Source organism: Gasterosteus aculeatus, chromosome 5 (genome assembly GCF_964276395.1).
Source record: "Gasterosteus aculeatus chromosome 5, fGasAcu3.hap1.1, whole genome shotgun sequence".
In the NCBI taxonomy this organism is placed as follows: domain Eukaryota; kingdom Metazoa; phylum Chordata; class Actinopteri; order Perciformes; family Gasterosteidae; genus Gasterosteus; species Gasterosteus aculeatus.
Genome location: NC_135692.1, coordinates 6,143,833 through 6,163,689, shown reverse-complemented (window position 1 = coordinate 6,163,689; position 19,857 = coordinate 6,143,833). Strand labels below are relative to the sequence as shown.

Sequence of the window (19,857 nt, the reverse complement as noted above, 5' to 3'; positions counted from 1 at the left end):
CGCGGACCAATGAGAGCATCGCTTTCTCTTCCGGGGAGCCAATGGGTTCGCGGGCACGCGTGTACGAGGAAGTGTGGAGGGATTCGGGCGCTGGGACGAGCTGTAAGCGGGTGACACGGTATGGTTAGTAGAGGCCAGAATAACCGTGTATGACGGCAAGTTAGTTAAGGCTCCGTAGCAAGTGTTTGGGGTCAAAATGGCGCTGGTGCGAATGAGGAACACACAAGGCGCGAATGCCACAGAGATAGAGAAGAAAATTAAAAGGTGAGTGAGCGGAACGACGCTACTGTGCTGCATGTGTGCAGGCTGGTGGGTGTGCCAGTGAAGTGACGTCACCGGGAACGACGGGGGGGTGACCCTTAACTAGGACCTGATAGACAAATTGAAACTATAGCTAATGTAAAATAAAGTCTTCAAAGAGAACGAATTGTATACGTGCTACTACGTAATGTGCCTTGTCCTCTATCATTACCTGAATATTTGACTTATTTGATTGTCTCTCTAGTTTTTTTGTTAATGAAATTTTTTAACCAATTTTATGATTTCTTAACCTTAGATCAATATTGTTAACAAATCACACAAAATTGACGTACGGGCTAAAGTAAATTGATAGTTGCATGAATACCAGGGAAATGCATATAGTTTATTAATGATGACACAAATAGATATATAAACCTCTTCTATTCCTCTACTATTTCTAATTTTACTCATTTCGTTGTTGTTGCTTTTCTACTTCTATTTAATTCTGTAAGTTAACTTTTCTCTACTGTTTCTCTCTATGTCTGTATGTTATACGTGACCTTTTAAATGGTAAAGTTTAAAAACACAATCATGAGGGGCCTAATGATTGTTGAACCTCTCTTTTCTGACTTACTCTCACAACAAAAGGATATTTTTAAGTTTTTCTTTCCTACAATCCGCTGATTTGTGTGGCTTTTGCTGTTATACTACTTTCACCTGGAGAAGCAGAAACTGGGCTTCTAACTATTAATGAACTTTAGCTCGCTATTTCAATATATTCTACTTTTGCTAGTGTAGCTTTCAAATTGTAACAACTGACTGAGGTTTGTTGGTGGTGTGTACTGAACAATTGGCTTATGAGAAACTGGTTTATTTAATTTTTTTCTGACAATCAATTTAGTAAGATTACATATTGAGTCCTTAAAAATGTCAAGATGTTCTTAGTGCAATCAAAATGTCCCATTGTGCTTGTGTATCGTGCAGAGGCAATGCGCTGCGGCAGGGGTCGGCGTGGAGGGGCTCCCGAGGGCTCGTGGCGTTGCTGTTGTTCGCCGTGTCCGTGTGCGGAGCGGCCGTGTGGCTGTACGTGACCTTTCTGGACAGCGACGTCACAGAAACGTTAGTCCGCCAGGGCGAGCTGGTCTCCCCCCGGCCCAGATTCTTCCCCGTTCAGTGCTCTGAGGACTACGACAACCACAAGCGCTACCCAGGTGAGGCTCCGCTGCACTTTATCAGGTGGTCAGCCGACACCTCCCTGCTGTGTAAATACGACCGGGCCGAGATAAAGCCACGTCCGCTTGATAAAAAAACAAATGGCTGCTGGATTCTCACTCAGCAGCACAAACACAGTACGGCTGGTAGAGTTTGTAGTCCATCATCCACAGTGGCAGTTAAACATTTATTGATGGTTTTGATAATACGGATGATACGGATACCTGACATAGCCTTTGATTTCTAATCAATCGCTGGTCACAAATTATAAGGTTTAAAAAAACAGTTCTCAAACATACTATCAGATGGAATTTCCTACGTTATATTGTCATTCAAAAATTATTAATACCAAAATTGGAACTTAAAGAGTTGAGAAAGTCTTTGAAGTTTCATTCAAACTATTTTCCTCCTCATTCCTGAAAGTGTGAAACCGCATAGTAACGATCCCCTAGATGGCGACGACGCACAAGACGAGCCCGATGTTTCTGTAACTGCTGCAGCAAACAAGCAAATTCTTACTGCTCATCTTCACACACACCGTTATCTGTTGAAGTGATACACGCTTCACTGTGTCACTTCAAGAAACAAGACTGTATATCCAGATAAACTATGAATGCAAAAAAGTGATCCAAATTTAAGACTAAGAATGACATAACATGGAGAAATAAAAAGATAAGCATCGTTTTTTCTCCCATTGCCGTGGAAATTTAAATTGACTGTTACAGTCTGGGAAATGGAATATATCAGTTTTCTTTCTTGGTTATTCTGTCATAGCAAGGTTTTTTTAATCATTCTTACACATCTTTTACATAGCGATCTCTCATCCGTTTCATTATTTATTGGGTTGAGAGTTTTGTGCTTCTCCAGATTAAAAAGAAGTTCCTTCTCCTTTCATGTCTTTTTGTTCACATGATATATCTAAAAGTTTTGCTGGATATTTATTTATTCATCCCCATTCTTGGCATGAATGTGATGTGTGATGAATATATTAACGTGAATTTGTACTTGCTCATTTCTGAGCAAGTACTAGGGGACATGTTTTTGTGAACAGACTTTCCGCCGTTAAAAGAATAACTCAAGAATTTGTCCTATTCAGCCGGGTTTGTTAAAGGCAAAAAAGAGACTGTACTATGGGAAATATATATGATTTTGTGTTTGATTTCTGTCCTTTTTATTTAACCTTGTGCTGCTCTAGTCTCACTGTAAAATCAACATTGAGACCACACATGTTCACACTATAATGTCCCCCACCTGTAATGTAAAAGGGCTCAGTTCACAGCACATTCACTTCTTCTGGTTGCAAGGTACATTTTGCAATATTTACGTTACAAACAATTTTAGCTCTGAGAGTAAAGGTGAGCACGAAAGTGGTAGAGAAAAAGGAAATATATTTGGCTCCGTTAGTGGAATTGTTGCTCTTGTGCTTCCCTCTAGCTCACTTTAATGTAGACCTCTCCTGATGGGCGGCATAAATATGTCCCTCTAATCTCCCGTGAAATGTGATACAGTCCTTGGTATAAAGAAGAAAACAAATTAGAAATTTGTCTTATGAACCACTGCTTGGAGTTCAAACGATACGACTCCAGTGTCAAAGAGAAACACAGCAGGGAGGTGGGCAGCACATTCTAATCATCACGCTTTTCTCTCCTCCTGTTACAAAGCCCAGAGCCTTCGATACACCGCCGGCTGCTCCCTCCCCTTTGTTTTTTGTTTTTCTGAATCCTGCCCTCACGTGTGTCTGTCTCCCAGGATGCACCCCTCAGAGGTGTGGGCGCGCCGTCACGGACAGCGTGGTGACGAGGGAGGAGGCTCAGGTCCTCAGGAGGTGAGCACCATTTGTCCTGCGATGTCTTTCCCCCTCTCTGCGGCTCAGCCCAATCACTCACGGCGCTTTTCTTTCCCCCGACTGGCAGGCTGGCCGAGAGGGGGCTGTCGCTCGCCGGGTCCGATGGAGGAGTGAGTATAACGCAGAGGAAAACCTTTTGTTTGTCGTGAATCGTGACCGATTCAGGTTCACGCGATCAGAGGCCCGTTCGTTCGTCTTGTGTGTTTCTAGCGACTGGTTCTCTGCGGTTCGTTCATAACCGCTAACAGTGATTCAAACGGTCTGAAAAGGTGCTTTTAGCTCGTTTTATCCCTCGATAGACGTACAGCGTGTTCCAGGCAATGAAAGGAGGTGTCACCCAGGGCAACAGATCTCACCAGCTGTATGGGAACGTCAGTCTTTAGACACACAGATAAGACTTGTCGGTAGAATCAAGGCTTTGTTGGTTTGTGGTCAATAGGAATTACAGAACACTTTCTCCTTTCAGACTAAATCTAACTGACTGTAGGTGATCGACTGCAACACATAAAAACACTGGAACTCTTCGGAGTAATTGTATCCCAAAATACGATCTCTGCGCACGGGGCAGTTTGTCCCGATAGACGCACACACAGCGAACAGAGAGCGCGCGCTAGGCTCTGTTTGATTTTTATTTAGTATGCGCTGGTCCATTTAGGGTAAAATAGAGCAGGGTACGCGTTAGAGCAGTCTTACCGTGATCGACAGGACGGCCCTGATACGGCGCCTCCACGTCCAATCATTGGTTGCAAAAAAAACGGCGACGGCCGTAATGCGAGATGGCAACTGTAAGATATCCGTCAAGGCTTCATAACAACACAAAGCAACGTTCTCACTCCTCAGATACGGCCTTTGATCAATACATATAAGGAGTGATGTAGGAGCGGTCGGTAAAATCAACGCGCATTTGCTCGTATTGTCACTTCAAAATTCTTTATTTATTGTTCGGCAAAAACAACCTAAATCACAATCAAAATAAAAGGAGAATTCAATGCGTAATGCGTAATGCGATCAAAAATAATATCTCCTTCCGCTCTCGAAGTAGAAAAAACACCCCTGGCCTTACTCAGGTGACATTTAAATAGCCGACGCCCCCTGACGTCATCATTACATCATCACAAATCAATCAAATCAACAGAAAAGGCAGTTTCATTGTGCACGATACAAATGTAGTGGAATGGCTTCTACAAGTGATATCCAATTACTTGGGCGGAGTTCAGCGTGTCGGGTCCTGGTGGACACCCAGCCGACTCATTAGCACAGGTACACAACAGTGGGGAGGATCGCTGATCTTTCTATACACGGAGACGTACGCACACTGTGTCCCGTCGGGCAGTCTGTTCGCCCTAGCAAGGTTGTAATTGACTCGAAACAATACTAATACTCTCCACAATACTTCGACTCCCTGCTACGGACCAATAATAAATGGAGCTCGTGCTCCCCTGAGTCCGGGTGTCCGTGTTATGCCCTTACCCCCACTACTCTTTGCCCTTATCGGGCCAAGCCCTCAGCCTAATAGAGACTGTTTATGGAGTGTTAAGACACTTATTGAGTGAGGGCGGGGAGTTGGTGAGGGGGGGGGGGGCTGCGGAGGAAATAACTTGTTTTGGTTGGTGGAAAACAGGGCAGTGTTCCCCAAGGAGTTGAGAAGCAATAACAAGTAGAGGGCAGAATGGGAATGAAGGCCCGGAGGGAGCGGCGATAAACTTTGAAACAAGAGCATTAACTGCCAGGTTTTATTAGTCCAACTGATCTGTAATTTGCAATAATTCCTCTTTTTCCCAGGCTTCCATACTGGACCTTCACTCTGGGGCGCTGTCGATGGGTAAACAGTTTGTCAACATCTACAGGTGGGAAAAAGTACCTATTGTCTTTGCCTTTCCTTTCAGGAAGCTTATTCTAAACCAGCGTTTTCTTTTTGATCACCTGCTCTCCTCTCCATCAGTTATTCCATCAGTCCCTCCACACACACACACACACACACACACACACACCTCTCTCCAACAAGGGCTCCGCTGGGACTGTTTGGCAGATTTCAATCAGGAAGCAGGGACGATGGGCCGCCCCCCCCACCTGCTTCATCCCTTGTTGGGGACCCCCTCTTGTGAAGCTGTCAGCCCTGTTAGGACGGCTTGGCGGCACACCCGTCTGGGTAATGGTGCTCCGTGCTGTGGAGCGCAAACATTGATTTATGCTAACAGCTCCCATCTCCTCTGCTCTCTCTCTCTCTCTCTCTGTTTGTTTGTTCTTACCGTGTCTGTGTTTGTGTCCGTCCGCTCGCGTGTCTCTGATTGGCTCTGTGTCTGAATGACCGCCTCTGTGGTCGCGTGCCGGGATGCTGGCTGCAGGTATTTCGTGGATCAGATCGGTGATGTGTTCACACAAGAGGATTTTCAGCTCTACAGGTGAACGAGGAATCCTTTTGCTGCAAAATTCCACGACATACGATACAAATATAATATAAATGAATGTCTATATCTGACCTTCGTCCCTCTGCCTTTTTGTTCCACCGTCAGAAACGTACGTGAGCGAATCCAAGCCGCTATCGCTGAGGCGTTTGGTTTGGACCGGACCCTGTTGTACCTCACCAAGCCCACCTTCTTCTCCAGGATCAACAGCACGCTGGCAAAGACCCAGCACGACGAGTACTGGCACCCACACATAGATAAGGTAAGGCACCACAGGCCCCGGACTCCCCCTGCCCACAGACAAGCAGTCGTCCGGGAAATTTGGGTTTCACAGGGGCCGACTTCATCCGACAGAAAACAATTTGCTTCATTTGAACCTGAGAAAGTTTCTTTTTTAGAGTTTGTAACCAGAAGCAAAAGATCTGGATTGGTGCATCGCCGTAGATATGGCTTAGTCTGCTCTGATTAGATGGAATTCGATGGCAATCATCTTGGTATGTTGAAGGAACTGGGTTGACCTGAATGCAAAGCTCTCAAGTTTACTACCTTTCATTCCTCCTCTATGTATGTATTGGGTTTCATTTCAGGGTTACGGTAAGCATATATATTTGTTCTCACATAATATTTCTTTTCGTTGTCGTTCCAAGGCTATGAACCCGATCATTGGGTTTAGCACAGCTGACCTCTCTTAATGTTTCTAGGATATTTTTTTTCAATATATTGGCCTGGTGATGTAATGAATTGGCATCATTGATGAAGCTTTGGAAGCATCTCCCACAACGTTTTCCTACTTTTCTCTGGCTACGTGACAAAGAGGCCAACGGTCCATCTGTACTTTGCTCGTGCTGTTTCTTGAACGCAGACTTTATGCAGTTGCCTCGTCCATATTAATATTTGCCATGGCACCCGCTGCCACTGGCCCTCGGCAGCTGGAATAATGTAATCTGTGAGGACTCACGCCTCTTCCCCATCTGTCTCCGCTGCCATTTTGGCGCTAATTGGCTAACCTAACCCTCATTTAAATATAAATGGCCATGGACGTCTTTTAGCGGTGGATTTTCTCCTCCATCGATCATAACGCTGACGTGGCAGCAGTCGTAGTGTGACGGCACTGCTTCAGTTTCATCTCAACTGCCTTTATGGGGAAACTGAATTATAGTCGCAGACGCTTGTGTCAAATGCAGTTTCTTCGTGCATACTGTATGAACTTGTCCTGACTTGCTGCTGAAGTATATATGAACACCAGCTGGTTAATAAAGTTATCAGCCCTCTAAAATGGCCTTAAGACTTAAGAAGTAATTTGAGAACTGTTATTTTCAGTGATTGTCAACTTGAGGAAGGTTTTGTATTTTTACACCTCAAAGCTGCAAATCAGTTCTGTGTCAGGTTTTTAACTTTTATTTTGGCCCCAAATCTTCCTGCCCACAACCAAGCAGCAGGCCCACCAAGGTGGCTAGTAACTGGTAATGTTGGTGGGGCATTTAGCAGCTAAAGAGCCGTAAATATCTCAAAGGAGTTGTTTGAAACCATAAAAGGAAGCGAGAATGTCGGACTAGCGTTGCTCACTGATGCTGTATGTCAGGGGTGGGCAAACTTTTTGGCTCAGGGGCCACATTGACTTTTAAAATTTGACAGACGGGCCGGGCCAGTATCAGATGGAAGAGTGGAGAGTGTTTGTGTGAACCAATATAAATGATAAGTAAAAGTGCAGGTCCTCCAGTGATTTGCTGTATTTCTTCGCATGTTGAGGGTCTGGCAGGCAAACCCCTATATGTCACATGAGCGTGCACGGCGGCGCAGTCCCGTGGGTCTGATGTGCGTTCGTTTTGCCGTATAAAACGGACCATGTCTCCGTGGCGCGCTTGCCTGTGGGCGAGCGGTGGAGGTGAGCAGTGTAGACAGCAGCAGCTGGACTCGCAGCCTGATGCGGTGCAGAAAGCACGGCACGGCTGTCCTCTGCCGCACAGCACGTAAAAAGACCGCTGGAACGCTTCTCCGTTCCCGACTTGAGTTAAGAAACATCAATACTGGTCTTTTGCCGTCATCGTGCTTCGGGAAAACGGAGAAGCGTTACAGCGATTTTTACTAAAGCAATAAGGTACGAGAGGCTGTACTTTGTCTTCCATAATGTAACAGTTCAAACTGTTGTTGCCACCAAACGTTGTGTATTGCATTTCAGTAGTCTACAGAAAAAATAGTCCCCGTACGTGCATGTAAACAGCATCGGGTCCCGCACCATCTCATCCATTCACGTCGTTGATGACGTCCACCTTAATTGTCCGGTTGTGAAAGCTCGCATTGCCTGAAAACGATAATTTGTGGGACTTCCTGGTCTTACTCTGGCGATCACCACCAAGATAAAAGCTGAAATGTCAACTAACGTGTCACTTTGAGTGCGCAGTGATATGGAACGCTCGGGTCAATGTGAACAGCAACTGTACTTTATCGCTCAATAATGTCCCCCAGTGACTCACTTTCAACCAATCAGAACGCTGGATTTCATCTACCCTTATTAAAATATACCCTTGCTTTATGTGTTCGTTGTAAAATGTCAGCTGACACATTCATCATGAATCATGATTCATAACACGTTTAGGTTGTGTTGAAATGTGTGACTGAGTTAACGCCAGTCGTGGTGCTTCTATGTATCTGGGGCTGCGCACCCTGACCTGCTTCTGCCGACACTCTCATCTGCATCGAAACTCCACATTAATTTGACATTAATCCCGTTTGTCATTATCATAATGAAATTAGCTCGCTGTCGTCGTTTTTCTGATTTTCTGAACAGACCAGTGCGTCTGTGGTTGTCACAGAAATGAGAATAAAAACATATCAAACGTGGCACAAGCCTACAGGTAGACAAACTGCATACAATCTGGTCGTAGACGTCGCCTCGCGCCTCCGGTGTCCACAGGCGGTCTGAGCACACATATGCTTTGGGTACACAGGAACCCTGTAACCATTGTTCGGGATAAGCTCATAAAGAGATTGGCCAATAGTTCATAAGCTGGTGATGCACATGTGTGTACCGCCGTGTTCAAAGGCTGAAAGTAGTCTATCGCGTTCCGTTTGTTGTTAATAAATATTCTAGACCTTGTTTAATACTTAATTTCTTCAGTGGCTGAAAATCCCTTCTTCTCTAATGAGGAACTTCAATTACAGACAGCGTGAGAAATTCAAACGGGGGGACGGCGTCCCCTGAGAGACGTCCTGACGAAACGAGCTCATAGTATCAACTAATTGTCGTGCACCTTGAAAAGTTGCACGCCGAGCTTCTCCAAGTCAGTCGGAAGCGCTCACGATGAGTGTTCTCTGAACCGCAGCTCTTTCAGCGGCTCCTGGAAGTCCCAGGCGCTCACTTTGTCAGTCTTTTCTTTGAGGTGGGATCAAGCGTAAGCGCTCCAAAAAAAAAAAACGATCAAAATGAATCCGTAACTCTTTTGAAAAAAAAAAAAAGCAGCCACAGCAGGCTCCTTGTCGCCCCACTGTTTGGTGTGTCGTTCACGGGCCACGCGATGCCTCTTTAAAACCCCCGATCCATTTACTGGCATTAGCGGTCGCACCAGTGTGACTCGCCAGCGTGCTCGCGTTTTATATATCGCTCTTGGTTTATTTTATTGTCAGAGCTATTGGAAAACCCATCGATAGTTCCCAAGGTCCTTTTGAGGAGAGCAGTCCGGGAGACTAGTCAGCAGCAGGTGAGCCCACGAGAGGAGACACACATCGCTCTCCGGAGCGTCTGACCGAGTGGCGCCACAAGCACGTCGGGGACACTGCAGGAGACGGAAAGCCATGTGTGACTCGTCTGTGCATCAAACGGGAGTCCAGCTGTGTCAAGTGCGGCTCACAAGGGAGCACTGCTTTCTGAAGCTTCTTCAAAGCGGTACTGGAATAACATTTCACACGGTGCATTTTGGGCGCAAATCTGTATTTGTTTGTAGGATTCAAAGGTGTTAATGTCTCATTTAAAAACATCCGTTCAGCGGAGATTGAGATATGCTGACTGTAGTGCAGCATTCTATTTACCTCGGGAATTGGAATTAGGAATGAAACTGCACCGTTTTACTGCAATCTGGTACTAAAAGTCAGAAGATTTAATTGAGTTTGCTATTTGCTGCTTTTTAACAGTTGATGACAACACATAATGCCAATAATTTACACAAGCAAACGGTAGCAAGCAGTCCAAAGATAGAAGTTGAACGGGACTGTTTGTGTGACAGATTAAATGAGACAGAAGTGAGACAGTAATCCCAATAACCAGAATAGGGCAAAAGTTTCGCAACTAATTATAAACTAACTAACTTGAATTTTGAGGTTGGGCTTATTAATGTTTAATGGTACGTGCAAAGAATCGTGGCAGACGGTGGCTCAGACATTTGCACAAACTGCAGTGCTTTGATGTTGGAACAAATACAGATCAAACTGCTCTGAATCCATAAAATGTAGACATTTTTATGACTCAAATATTAATAATAAATATGACAGTTATATTTAAATCCCCCAGAAATGGCAATGTACCGCCTTGCTTACAGAATCGCAATACATCAAATAGTAACTCCTGTCTCGGGATGCGAATTGCCAAATTTATGCCAAATTCAGAACGAGGCTTTGTGAAGAATTTCTGCATTGAATATATGCATCACCTTAATTTTGAACACATGTACGTTTGTTATGCATTTGTTATTGAAAACATGTTGAATATAAATGAGGCAAAATAAATGCATTTATGCAGAGTCAATCAGCTGGCTCATCGTTTCCATTTACTCTCATTTTATTGACAGAGAAACTTGTGCAATGAACTGTATATATACGATGCTAATTTCCATAAAAGCCATCCATGACAACAAATGACACTGACGAATAAGAACGCAAAGCATTCTCCATCACTGACTCAAGGACATAAAAAACGACGCGTCGTGGCTGCTTTTAGTTCTAAAGCCGTGGGTCTGGTGGTCTGATCCACTGGGCTGTGCCTTCTCCCGTACTTTGTGTGTTACTGGCAGCATGATGGAGGCTCAGTGACACAGCGGCTTGTCCTCTAAACGGACGACCGCTAGTCGATCCCCCAGCCCCGGAAGTCGGCGTTTCGATTTTTCATTACACAAAATGCATTGAGTCAAAGATAATGGTCTCTTGTTCTTTTCCCCCCTCTCATCATTCAAACATCCAGCTTTTGGGAATGACTGAATAAAGAGATATTTGTATGCAAAAGTGCCGACCGAAGATGGTGAACATGGTTAATATTTTTTCCTGGTGAACATCTGCAGTCTTTGATTAATGCTCTTCATCTCTGGCGCCCTTCGTCAGGTGACCTATGGCTCATTTGACTACACTTCACTCCTGTACCTGTCTGACTATGGGTCCGACTTCACCGGAGGAAGATTCATCTTCATGGACCAAAATGCCAACCGGACGGTGGAACCTCGAGCAGGTAACAGGGCAGCCGACCAGTAAATCCTATCAATAGTAACACCTGGTAACCCCTGGCTTTGTCTATAAGCCTATTAACCCACACAAAAAAATACACCCGCAAATTAGATTTGCTGTACGCAGCTGCTTTATGCATCTGGAGGGTGTTTTAGTGGGCGTAATCCTCTGGTAAGTGGGTAATCAGCAGCTCCGGCTGAAGGTCCAGGGGATTAGTCTCTACCTCACACATAGAACCCAGGGGGTACGACAGCTTCAGGTAAGGGGGGGAGGAGGGGGGCGTCTGGGGGATCCAGGGGCCGGTGTATGTGTGTAGAACCTAATAAAATATGCTTAAGGCTGTGAGTGAATGGATATTTTAAAGTTGCCTGTGCAAAAACCACATGGCTTTTGAAACAATAACCTGTGATATTATGGGATTTCATACAAAAATGTTGTGGAAAGAGGAAATTGGGGTCAGGCAAGTAAATATACATGTTTCAGAGCGTTAGGACTTGGATTTTGAATCTTCATTCCATCTGCTCCGCGGTCTTGACTTTTAATCCTTTTGAGTTTTGTAAACTATTCAACTTTATTTCCCCAAGGAATAATGTGTCTTGGAGCACTTAAACACAACACAGACGGGGGTCATGGGGTTGGAGAAAAGTGTGTGTGAATTAGTTTTTCTTACCATGTTGACATAAATAAGGGGTAAACAGTACGGCGGCTGTATAGCATCATTTCAAAACAACCTGAACTCACTGTAAACAATTCCTCAAAAAAATATATTTACAGAAAATGCAATGCAAATGAATTGGAAATCACATTTTTATTCAAATACTTCCTTTGATTAAAGATAACTTTCATGTATTATAGTACACACACTAAATAATAATTACTCTGTAATATTATTGGTTATTGCTCTGAAAAGCAGCCATATTTTTTTGAGGTTCTCACCAAAAACTGCGTCCTACAAAATCAGATCTGTACAAATCAGGATTGCAGAATTGCAATCCGATGCTAAAGTTGTCCCACGACTGCAGCCTGTGTATTTTTTACGCAGCACTTCCAGAGAAGTGAAAGCTTCGCCCTGATTGCATGTCCTCGGCGAACGCTGTCTCTCCTGCCTGCTGAGTTAACGGGCCCAGCGGGGAAGCCGTCTCCTGAGGCCTCTCCCTGACAACTTCCACCCTTCATCATATCTGATCGCCGCCGTCTCCGTTCACCTTGTCCCTTCTTCCACTCCTCCTCACCTACCGCTCTCCCCTCTTTCCATCACCTCGCCCATTGTCCATCATCTCCCGGCCCCGAATCCACCTCCTCCCCACCGCTGTTGGATGACGGCAAGAGGAAAACAAAGCAATCCTTCTCTTTTCTCGCCCCACAATTCTTCACTTTTCCCGCCTCCATCCCGTGATGGAACGGGGACGGACGCCTACCGAAGGACGTATGCTAATAAAAGAGCGACCGCTGCCTCGTCTTTCCCGTGACAGCCGTCTTGCTTCAGCGAAGCGAGTCCAAACTGCGTAGATTATGGCGACAGTGCATCTTAAACCTGCCAGAAGTAGGAGGTGGGATGGAGACCAGGGAGAAGTCGTGTCTCACCGCGGTCCTCATGGATGATCTCTAACTCTCAGCGGAGACGGAACGTGCTCAACGTTTTGTCTGCGACAGGCCCAGCGGAGCAGCTGGCGAGACCCGACCGCTGTGATTACGCCTGTGGGCGTGATTTTTAATGATGGAGGTGCATCGCGTGGGAGTCGCCGCAAAACCCCCACGCACAACGCGTCAATGGCGCCGATCGCTTGCCTGTCTCCTCCAAAACGCACGACCCCCGCTGAGCAAGTGCTTCGGCGTCACGCTGGGGGCGGTGACAGACAGGCCTCGACCTGGTGAGAGGCTGATCCGCGAGTCCGGACGGATGATTAGTCCCCTGAGATAATCGCGGCTCTCTGAAGCAACAGCTATGAATAAGGTGTAATTATAACTCCCCCAAGACGGCAATCAGGAAATGGCAGAGAGCACAAGTCAAGAACGTAATGACATTTTGCGCAGGGGGCTGGAGTGGAAACATTGTGCAAGTTGCGAAGTTAAAAAGTGGAGGAGGGAGGGGGAGCGAGGAAGCGGCGGTAAGGCCGCTGGGTATAGACAGGAAATGGCTGGGAGAAGGAGATGATACGCAATGATGAAGAGATAGGCCGGTTGGCTGGGGGAGGCAGGTACTAACGGAGCAAATGAAGGACAGACTGGTGGGGGGAGGCACGTCTGCCATTCAGGGGAGCCGACGCGGATTAACGTGCCGCGGCGTGGTCCACCACAGGGGAATTAAATGACCTCAGCCGCCAACTTGACTCGCCGACTGCGCTTCTGGAAACACAGAATTCAATGAATTCATGTCGATTATCGGATGATAAAGTACGGCCTCTCGTACCTTATTGCTTAAATAAAGCACAGCCACACAGCGGAAATCGTGTTGCCTTCATTTTGGCGAACCACACCGTATCCAGGCTTTTTTATTGGTGCCACTTAGAGCCTTACCAATGAGCTGACATGTTAGTTAATGTCACCCGATTTTAGCTTATCGCAGATGCATCAATATCTGCATACATTATGATAATGTATCATAGAACCCATATGGTAATTCTGTTCTATTAGATCTCTGTGCCTCATTACGGTGGAAGTCTAAATGCTGCAGGGCACGCAGGACACACGCAGGATTTGGAAACGATACGGAGATAGTGCTGGGAGCTTGTCTTTTCATAAAAAGGGTTTAGGGAAGCGTATGGATTCCTGGAAGCGGTATATTGCTATGACTTAGGGGAACAAAAGGGAGCGTTCCCACCTCTGTGTTGTTCAAGAAGATGGTTTTGTATATGGCCTCAGTAGGGATCTCCTGAGAAACCTGCCCATTTCTGATGTTATCGAGTCCTTTTATTTCAGCTAATTACATTTCAGCGTTCACTCCTTTTCTGTCCTGTTGTGTGCGTGTTAACCCTAACCTCAGTTTGCTCATGGGCTCGCCCCTTTCGTTGAGGCGAGCCTGGGTCTGCCTGGTGATGCCATGGAGCCTAAAAAATACTTTTTACCTATAGCAGACTAGGGAACTGTTAAAACTGCAACCAGGCAAAATTGACTTTCTTTTTTTTTAAACAAAAAAACTGGGAAACATCCTCAAAGGCCTTAAATGACATGACAGACGTTCTGTTTTTTGGCTTGATTGTTTTTTGTTTTATTATTATTGCATACGTCAATGGGATTTTAAAGGGGATGCTAGTGCATTTGGGATACAGGCTTCAGAAAGCTCCATTATCACTGAGGACCTTTATTGGTGAAGAAATGTTACGTACATGAGGTCACCTTTTTTTGGGAAACGTACAATGACGTGAGTTGATCGTACTGAATTTCTCCCCACTGCAAAACAAACAGTCCGAGGTGGTGAGCGCATTGATCTGTGCAGAGGCGGCACATATTCACCCATGCATCCACGCAAAGTTAGGAACAAAAGCAGTGTTTTTGATCAAGGTGCTTTAATGGTCCGGAAAAATAGAAGTTCAGATCTAGTATCTCACAAGAACAGTCCAAATACTTTCAAAATCGTGGCAAAACTTAAGCTAATTACAGAGTTACTCGATATGACACCAGACTGCACCCTCCCGATGGTATCCCCGAGCAGAAAGAAGCGCATTAAGCAAGATAAAACAAGTTCAGCCTAAAGCTAGGGTGTACAACTCCACTGTTGTCACCTCAGGAGCTCTACTAAATATTCTCAGTTGAAGTAAAAAAAAAAAACAGTTATGTAAAAGAAAATGAAAGAAAGTGAGAGTTACTCCACAGGTAACAAACCAAAATGTCTAAATGTTTTAATTTTTTACCGTAAACATCACAAACTTCTTTCACACAGAAAACTTTTTGCTAGATTTTCCCCCATAAAAATTGTAAATGCCCCGAAATGGGATTGCTGTGAGTGTGAATCCTGTTGAATTCCCTTCGTGAATGTCCCCCGTTTGTGTTGCCACTAATCTGCTCTCCTGGCTGCACTGGATCTGCTGAGCCCTTCCCAGCATACACTGGGAACGGTCATATTCACTGGTGCCTTTTCTTTCAATGGGAGTTAACTAAAGCTGTGTGGCTAATTTGAGCACTTGCACGATGTCTTCCTTTTCAATGAAATAAAACAACACTACACGCGTGTGTGTGTGCGCGCGCACACCATCCCTTTCTTCTTATTTCCCGGTCTCCAGGTTTTCAGTGTACATTCCATTGTTTTGCTGCAAGCCCTAATTTCCCCTGACGCCCTCAGCCGGTGCCCTGGCAGGGGGATTCAACCCCCCACCCGCCCTCCACACACACACACACACATACACACAAGTCATCAGTGCTTTCTCGGAAGGAAAACAGAGCAAACTAATTGGTTCACAATGACTCCAGCTTTTTATTCATAGTCACATAATGAGATAACGCTTTTCAAAAGGTGAAAACCTTGAAGTTTTGTAACAAATCCAGTATGAAAACTTTAAATGTAATTAATTATTCCACGCAACTGGAGACCAGCTGTTAACATTAATTAATGCAAATGTCTATCGAAGACCGAGTAGATGGAGGTCAGACGGAACCAGACTGGCTTGTAAACGACTGAAAGCTCATTATCTGGCCCTGCGGATCAAAGCGTCTGATAAATAAACTAAATCTATTCAGAGGTAACAGTCTGCGTCAAACACAGTTTCAAGAATAACGTTGCTTTCTATACTTTGAATGGACAAAGTATATATTCATTGTCTCTCAAAGATTGAAATGTGAACATCATTATTTGTACTCATGTCTGTGCATTAAATACAAAGCTGGAGTGAGAATAGTTTAGCATATAGAGTAGAAAGGGGAAAAACTTGACTCAATCAATATCACAATGTCTATGAAAATGCCTGGGATTTGTTTTATGAATTGCACTTTGGAGCTCATCACAATTTGGCTCAAGTCAGGTTTAGCCTAGCTTAGCATAACAACTGGAGTAAAAGGTGAAACTGCTAGAATCACCGAAGCCATGTAACCCATCATGAAATAATCTGTGTTGAATATAATAGACTAAATATTGGTTGTTGTTTTTTTATTTCAATTTTTTCCAAAGCCAGGCCAGCTGTTTTTTCGCAAAATGTGTACATATGACTTAAAAAATATAAAAGCATGTGTAAATAAGCCTTCAGCGGTGTTAGTAGCTAAATATTTTGCATTTTCAAACAAGTGACTTCCATTTTGTCTGCCAATGCCACGTCCTGTATATTATTGATATACCATCTCAGTCTTAGAGGGACAGGAAATAAGCATATTTCCCAAAATCTTCCTATTTAAACCACTTGTTCTTTCCCATCTTGAAAAAGTCTCTCTCATTCCCTCCTTGTGCAGGACGAGTCTCTTTCTTCTCCTCTGGCACGGAGAACCTCCACCGCGTGGAGAAGGTGGCGTGGGGGACGCGCTACGCCATTACCGTGTCCTTCACCTGTGACCCGGCGCACGCCATCTCCGACCCCGCCATGCCCTGAGTGCACCCACTGGCGATGGCGCTGCTTACTGGCGTGCACGAGCCCTGCACAGAGGGAGACAGTGGGAGGGGGACGAGAAAGCAGGGGAAGGAAGAAGTGAAGTTTTACTTGTCACATTGGGGTCCCAAAGCTGCACGGCCAATATCTGCTGTTTCCCTTCATCTGCAGATACTGACCTGTTGCCCTGCTCGGATTTATCCACAGAATAAAAGCACAAACAATCACTTTTTTCTTACTTTTCTTATTTCGTACTTTAGCTTTTATCCAGTTTTCTACAGTAGTTTCTTTTTTTTTACCTTTTTCTTTTTTACTGCACCATCATAATTACTACAATTATGTACAAACATGATGTGTTCTTTTGAGGTAGAGATCGGCTCTCGACTGAAACCGTGTGAAAGAGGCTCAAGTGGGATTGTGTGTTTTCTGCGTCGGTGTGTTATTCATTTTAGGGAAAGCTGTCACTTTCTTGGCGAATCTCCTGCTGAATCAACGTTTCATCACAACGTCCCCACTAACACTCGCCCCCACCCATGACCCAGGAGGTGTTTTCTTCTAAGAAGAACCCTCTCCTTGTCCAGGAGTGAGTACTATTTCTAGTATGTTACCAATTACTCCAGTGTGGTCGGTGAAGACTGTTTGAAATAAAATACAGACCCTAAAAGTTGTTGTCTCTGTGCCTCATTCTTCCTCCTCCTCAGCCATCGTGATCTCCTAATTTTATTCCACACAGCTACTCGGAGAAAAGCAAACTAAAACCTTTCCTGATACCATTCTATATAGAATGGTATCAGGAAAGGTTTTAGGTTTTTATATATATATATAGAGAGAGAGACTTTTCTCTCTGAAATAATAATTGCAGTCCCTCACCAGCATGGATGTCTTTTTTCATGATTTCCAGGCCTTTAACTTTCAGTTCAACTTTTCATAACAAACGTTGTACAGCAGGAGCCCGTTTCAAGTAGGGGGTTTAACAAACTCTGAGTCAAACCCTAAACTCTGAGTTGATTTACCCTGAGACGGGAAACTCTGAGTTTTGGGTTTCGGAACAGAGGTTTAGAGTTGGTTCAATCAACTCGGAGTAGGTTGACTCACTGTGGTGGTGCACGTGCTCAACTCTATGAAGGCCACATGAATGGAGCCACGATACAACGATTCACCATGGCAACCACCTCAAACAAACATCGCCCCTATTGAGCTGGAAATATTAATGCAATGAACGCCGTGTATGAACCCATAATTAAAAAGAAAAAGCAACACCGCTACTGCAGCAAAGGAGAGAGAAACGGCGTGGGAGAAAATTGCTGTGAGTTCCAATATAGTGTTGTCCGTTAATATTTAATGCAGACACTAATCATAATCCATACGTTTTACTAATTCCCAATTGGAAAATGACACTGTTAGAATGAACTACACACAGGCTTGACATACACACCCATGTTCATATTTAATCATAAGAATAATATCACTGGTAAAAACTGGTACAATGGTATTGAACCTATAATGTACTTTATGTACTTTATTCAGATGCATCCTGTGGAACTCCTCTTTAATGGCTGGTTTGTGTCCAGGGAACAAAAAGGTTTAAAAGACGTTTCAGAGCGACGCGCACGTTTCTCATGGCTCTGCATACAGCAGCTTTACTAATATTAGAATGTTGTAAAGGAAACTGCCGTTTGCAGAAAACGTAATACTACACAAAGAATGTGCTCGGATGTGAGAGCATGTCCGCGATGAGTGACGTTAGTTATATGAGGAAAAACGCTAACGTTCAAACAAGTAGTCATCTGGGAATGACATGTATCTAATCGGGGCCTCAATATTCTCTCCCTGTAAAGTAAAACCTCTTCTTCATCAACAGGATCGTCCAGAAAAGGACGTGCAATGCTCGAAAAAACACTTTAGTCTTTAACGTAACATCTTATTTTGTTCATATGTGGAAACTGCGCTAAAATCAGCCTGATACAGAGTAACTGGATAAACGAGGAAATGAAAGCACGCTGTGTCATTGGCCGGGCTGCTGTCAGAGGGAGGAGACTGTGAAATAAACTCAAGGTTTATTGAAGAAAACCTGCTCCCGACTGTTCACAGGCTCAGTTACCATGGTGACTGACCCTGAGCTTTAGTTACCTCCCTTTGTGAAACAGACAAGCCAGAGTTCCACTAAACCCGCTTCTTGAATCGGACCCCTGGTGATTCACCTTCTGGTGTGCACATTTTCACATTTCACACGTGTAGACTTTCTTCTATGCAACTGAACAAGGCGTCTGTCAGGCGGCTCCATCACAAAAGTCAGTTACGTATGTAAAGTTAATTACCCTCGTCGAGTTACTTGTTTTGTTGGTTTACTTAAATTCACATAGACGTCATCTGCAAACCCTGCTATGAAATTTGAGAGTAATTTGGTTTCTTATTCTACCTTCGGTTTGATTTCTAACCAGCATTACCCAAAACCTTGTAAGAGTACGGCAAACCTTCACTGGGCATCACTGATTTGTGTTCGTAACTTCGTAATATGATAAATGTTTCGACAACCAGTGGGCCTATTTATACACCCAGCAGACATGAGCGTTCATTTGAGTCTATACCTCTCCAATAGATTTTCAATATTCAACCTCGCGTTAAGTGTTCTCCACCAACTCTAAAAGTAAGTGGACTGCGCCCATCACACAATATTGCTCCTTTTAGCCCCGAGGGGACCTTGTATTACATTCTGGTGCACTGTGCGGGTGGAATGCCGGTGGAATGCCGGTGGCCGATGCTGGATGGGTTATTGTAAAATAGAAACATATAGCAACAAGAGGAAAGTGCAGGCCCTGGTGTGACGGGGTCATCGCGTGTGCTCCAGCGTCTCGGGGAACGTTCTTTAATCTACTCTCAAGATGAGCGGCTTTTCCCATCACAGGAGTCATTGATCTCTTTTCATCTTTAAGGCAAATGGTGACTTAATCGCACAATCATGTTGTGCAGCTCTTGACATATTGATTGACCTCCATACGTTGCAGACCCATACGGTCCAACATTAAGTAGTATTTTGTAATAAAGATGACGTCATTCTTAGAATTATTTCAAAAGTAATATGTTGGCATGACTACGAATTGATGTCAGTTTAAAGCTGTTCAGAAAGAAAAGAAAAATGATCAGGAAGCAGAAAAGTTTCTGTCCAACAGAATCGGATAAAAAATGGAGTGTAACACCTGAAGAAATCCCACATGTG

The 19,857-nt window shown here is 44.4% G+C and overlaps 1 protein-coding gene across 1 annotated transcript; it reads left to right on the top strand.

Annotated features, from left to right (window-relative positions):
* The first annotated feature begins 67 nt into the window (after positions 1–67).
* ogfod3 (2-oxoglutarate and iron dependent oxygenase domain containing 3) lies at positions 68–17,304 on the top strand. Its single transcript, XM_040176309.2, has 9 exons — positions 68–264; positions 1,225–1,451; positions 3,202–3,277; positions 3,366–3,408; positions 5,081–5,145; positions 5,644–5,700; positions 5,812–5,965; positions 11,011–11,134; positions 16,507–17,304. The coding sequence occupies exons 1-9, from the start codon at positions 197–199 to the stop codon at positions 16,641–16,643; spliced, it is 951 nt and encodes a 316-aa protein (XP_040032243.1). The 5' UTR covers positions 68–196; the 3' UTR covers positions 16,644–17,304.
* Positions 17,305–19,857: the final 2,553 nt, after the last annotated feature.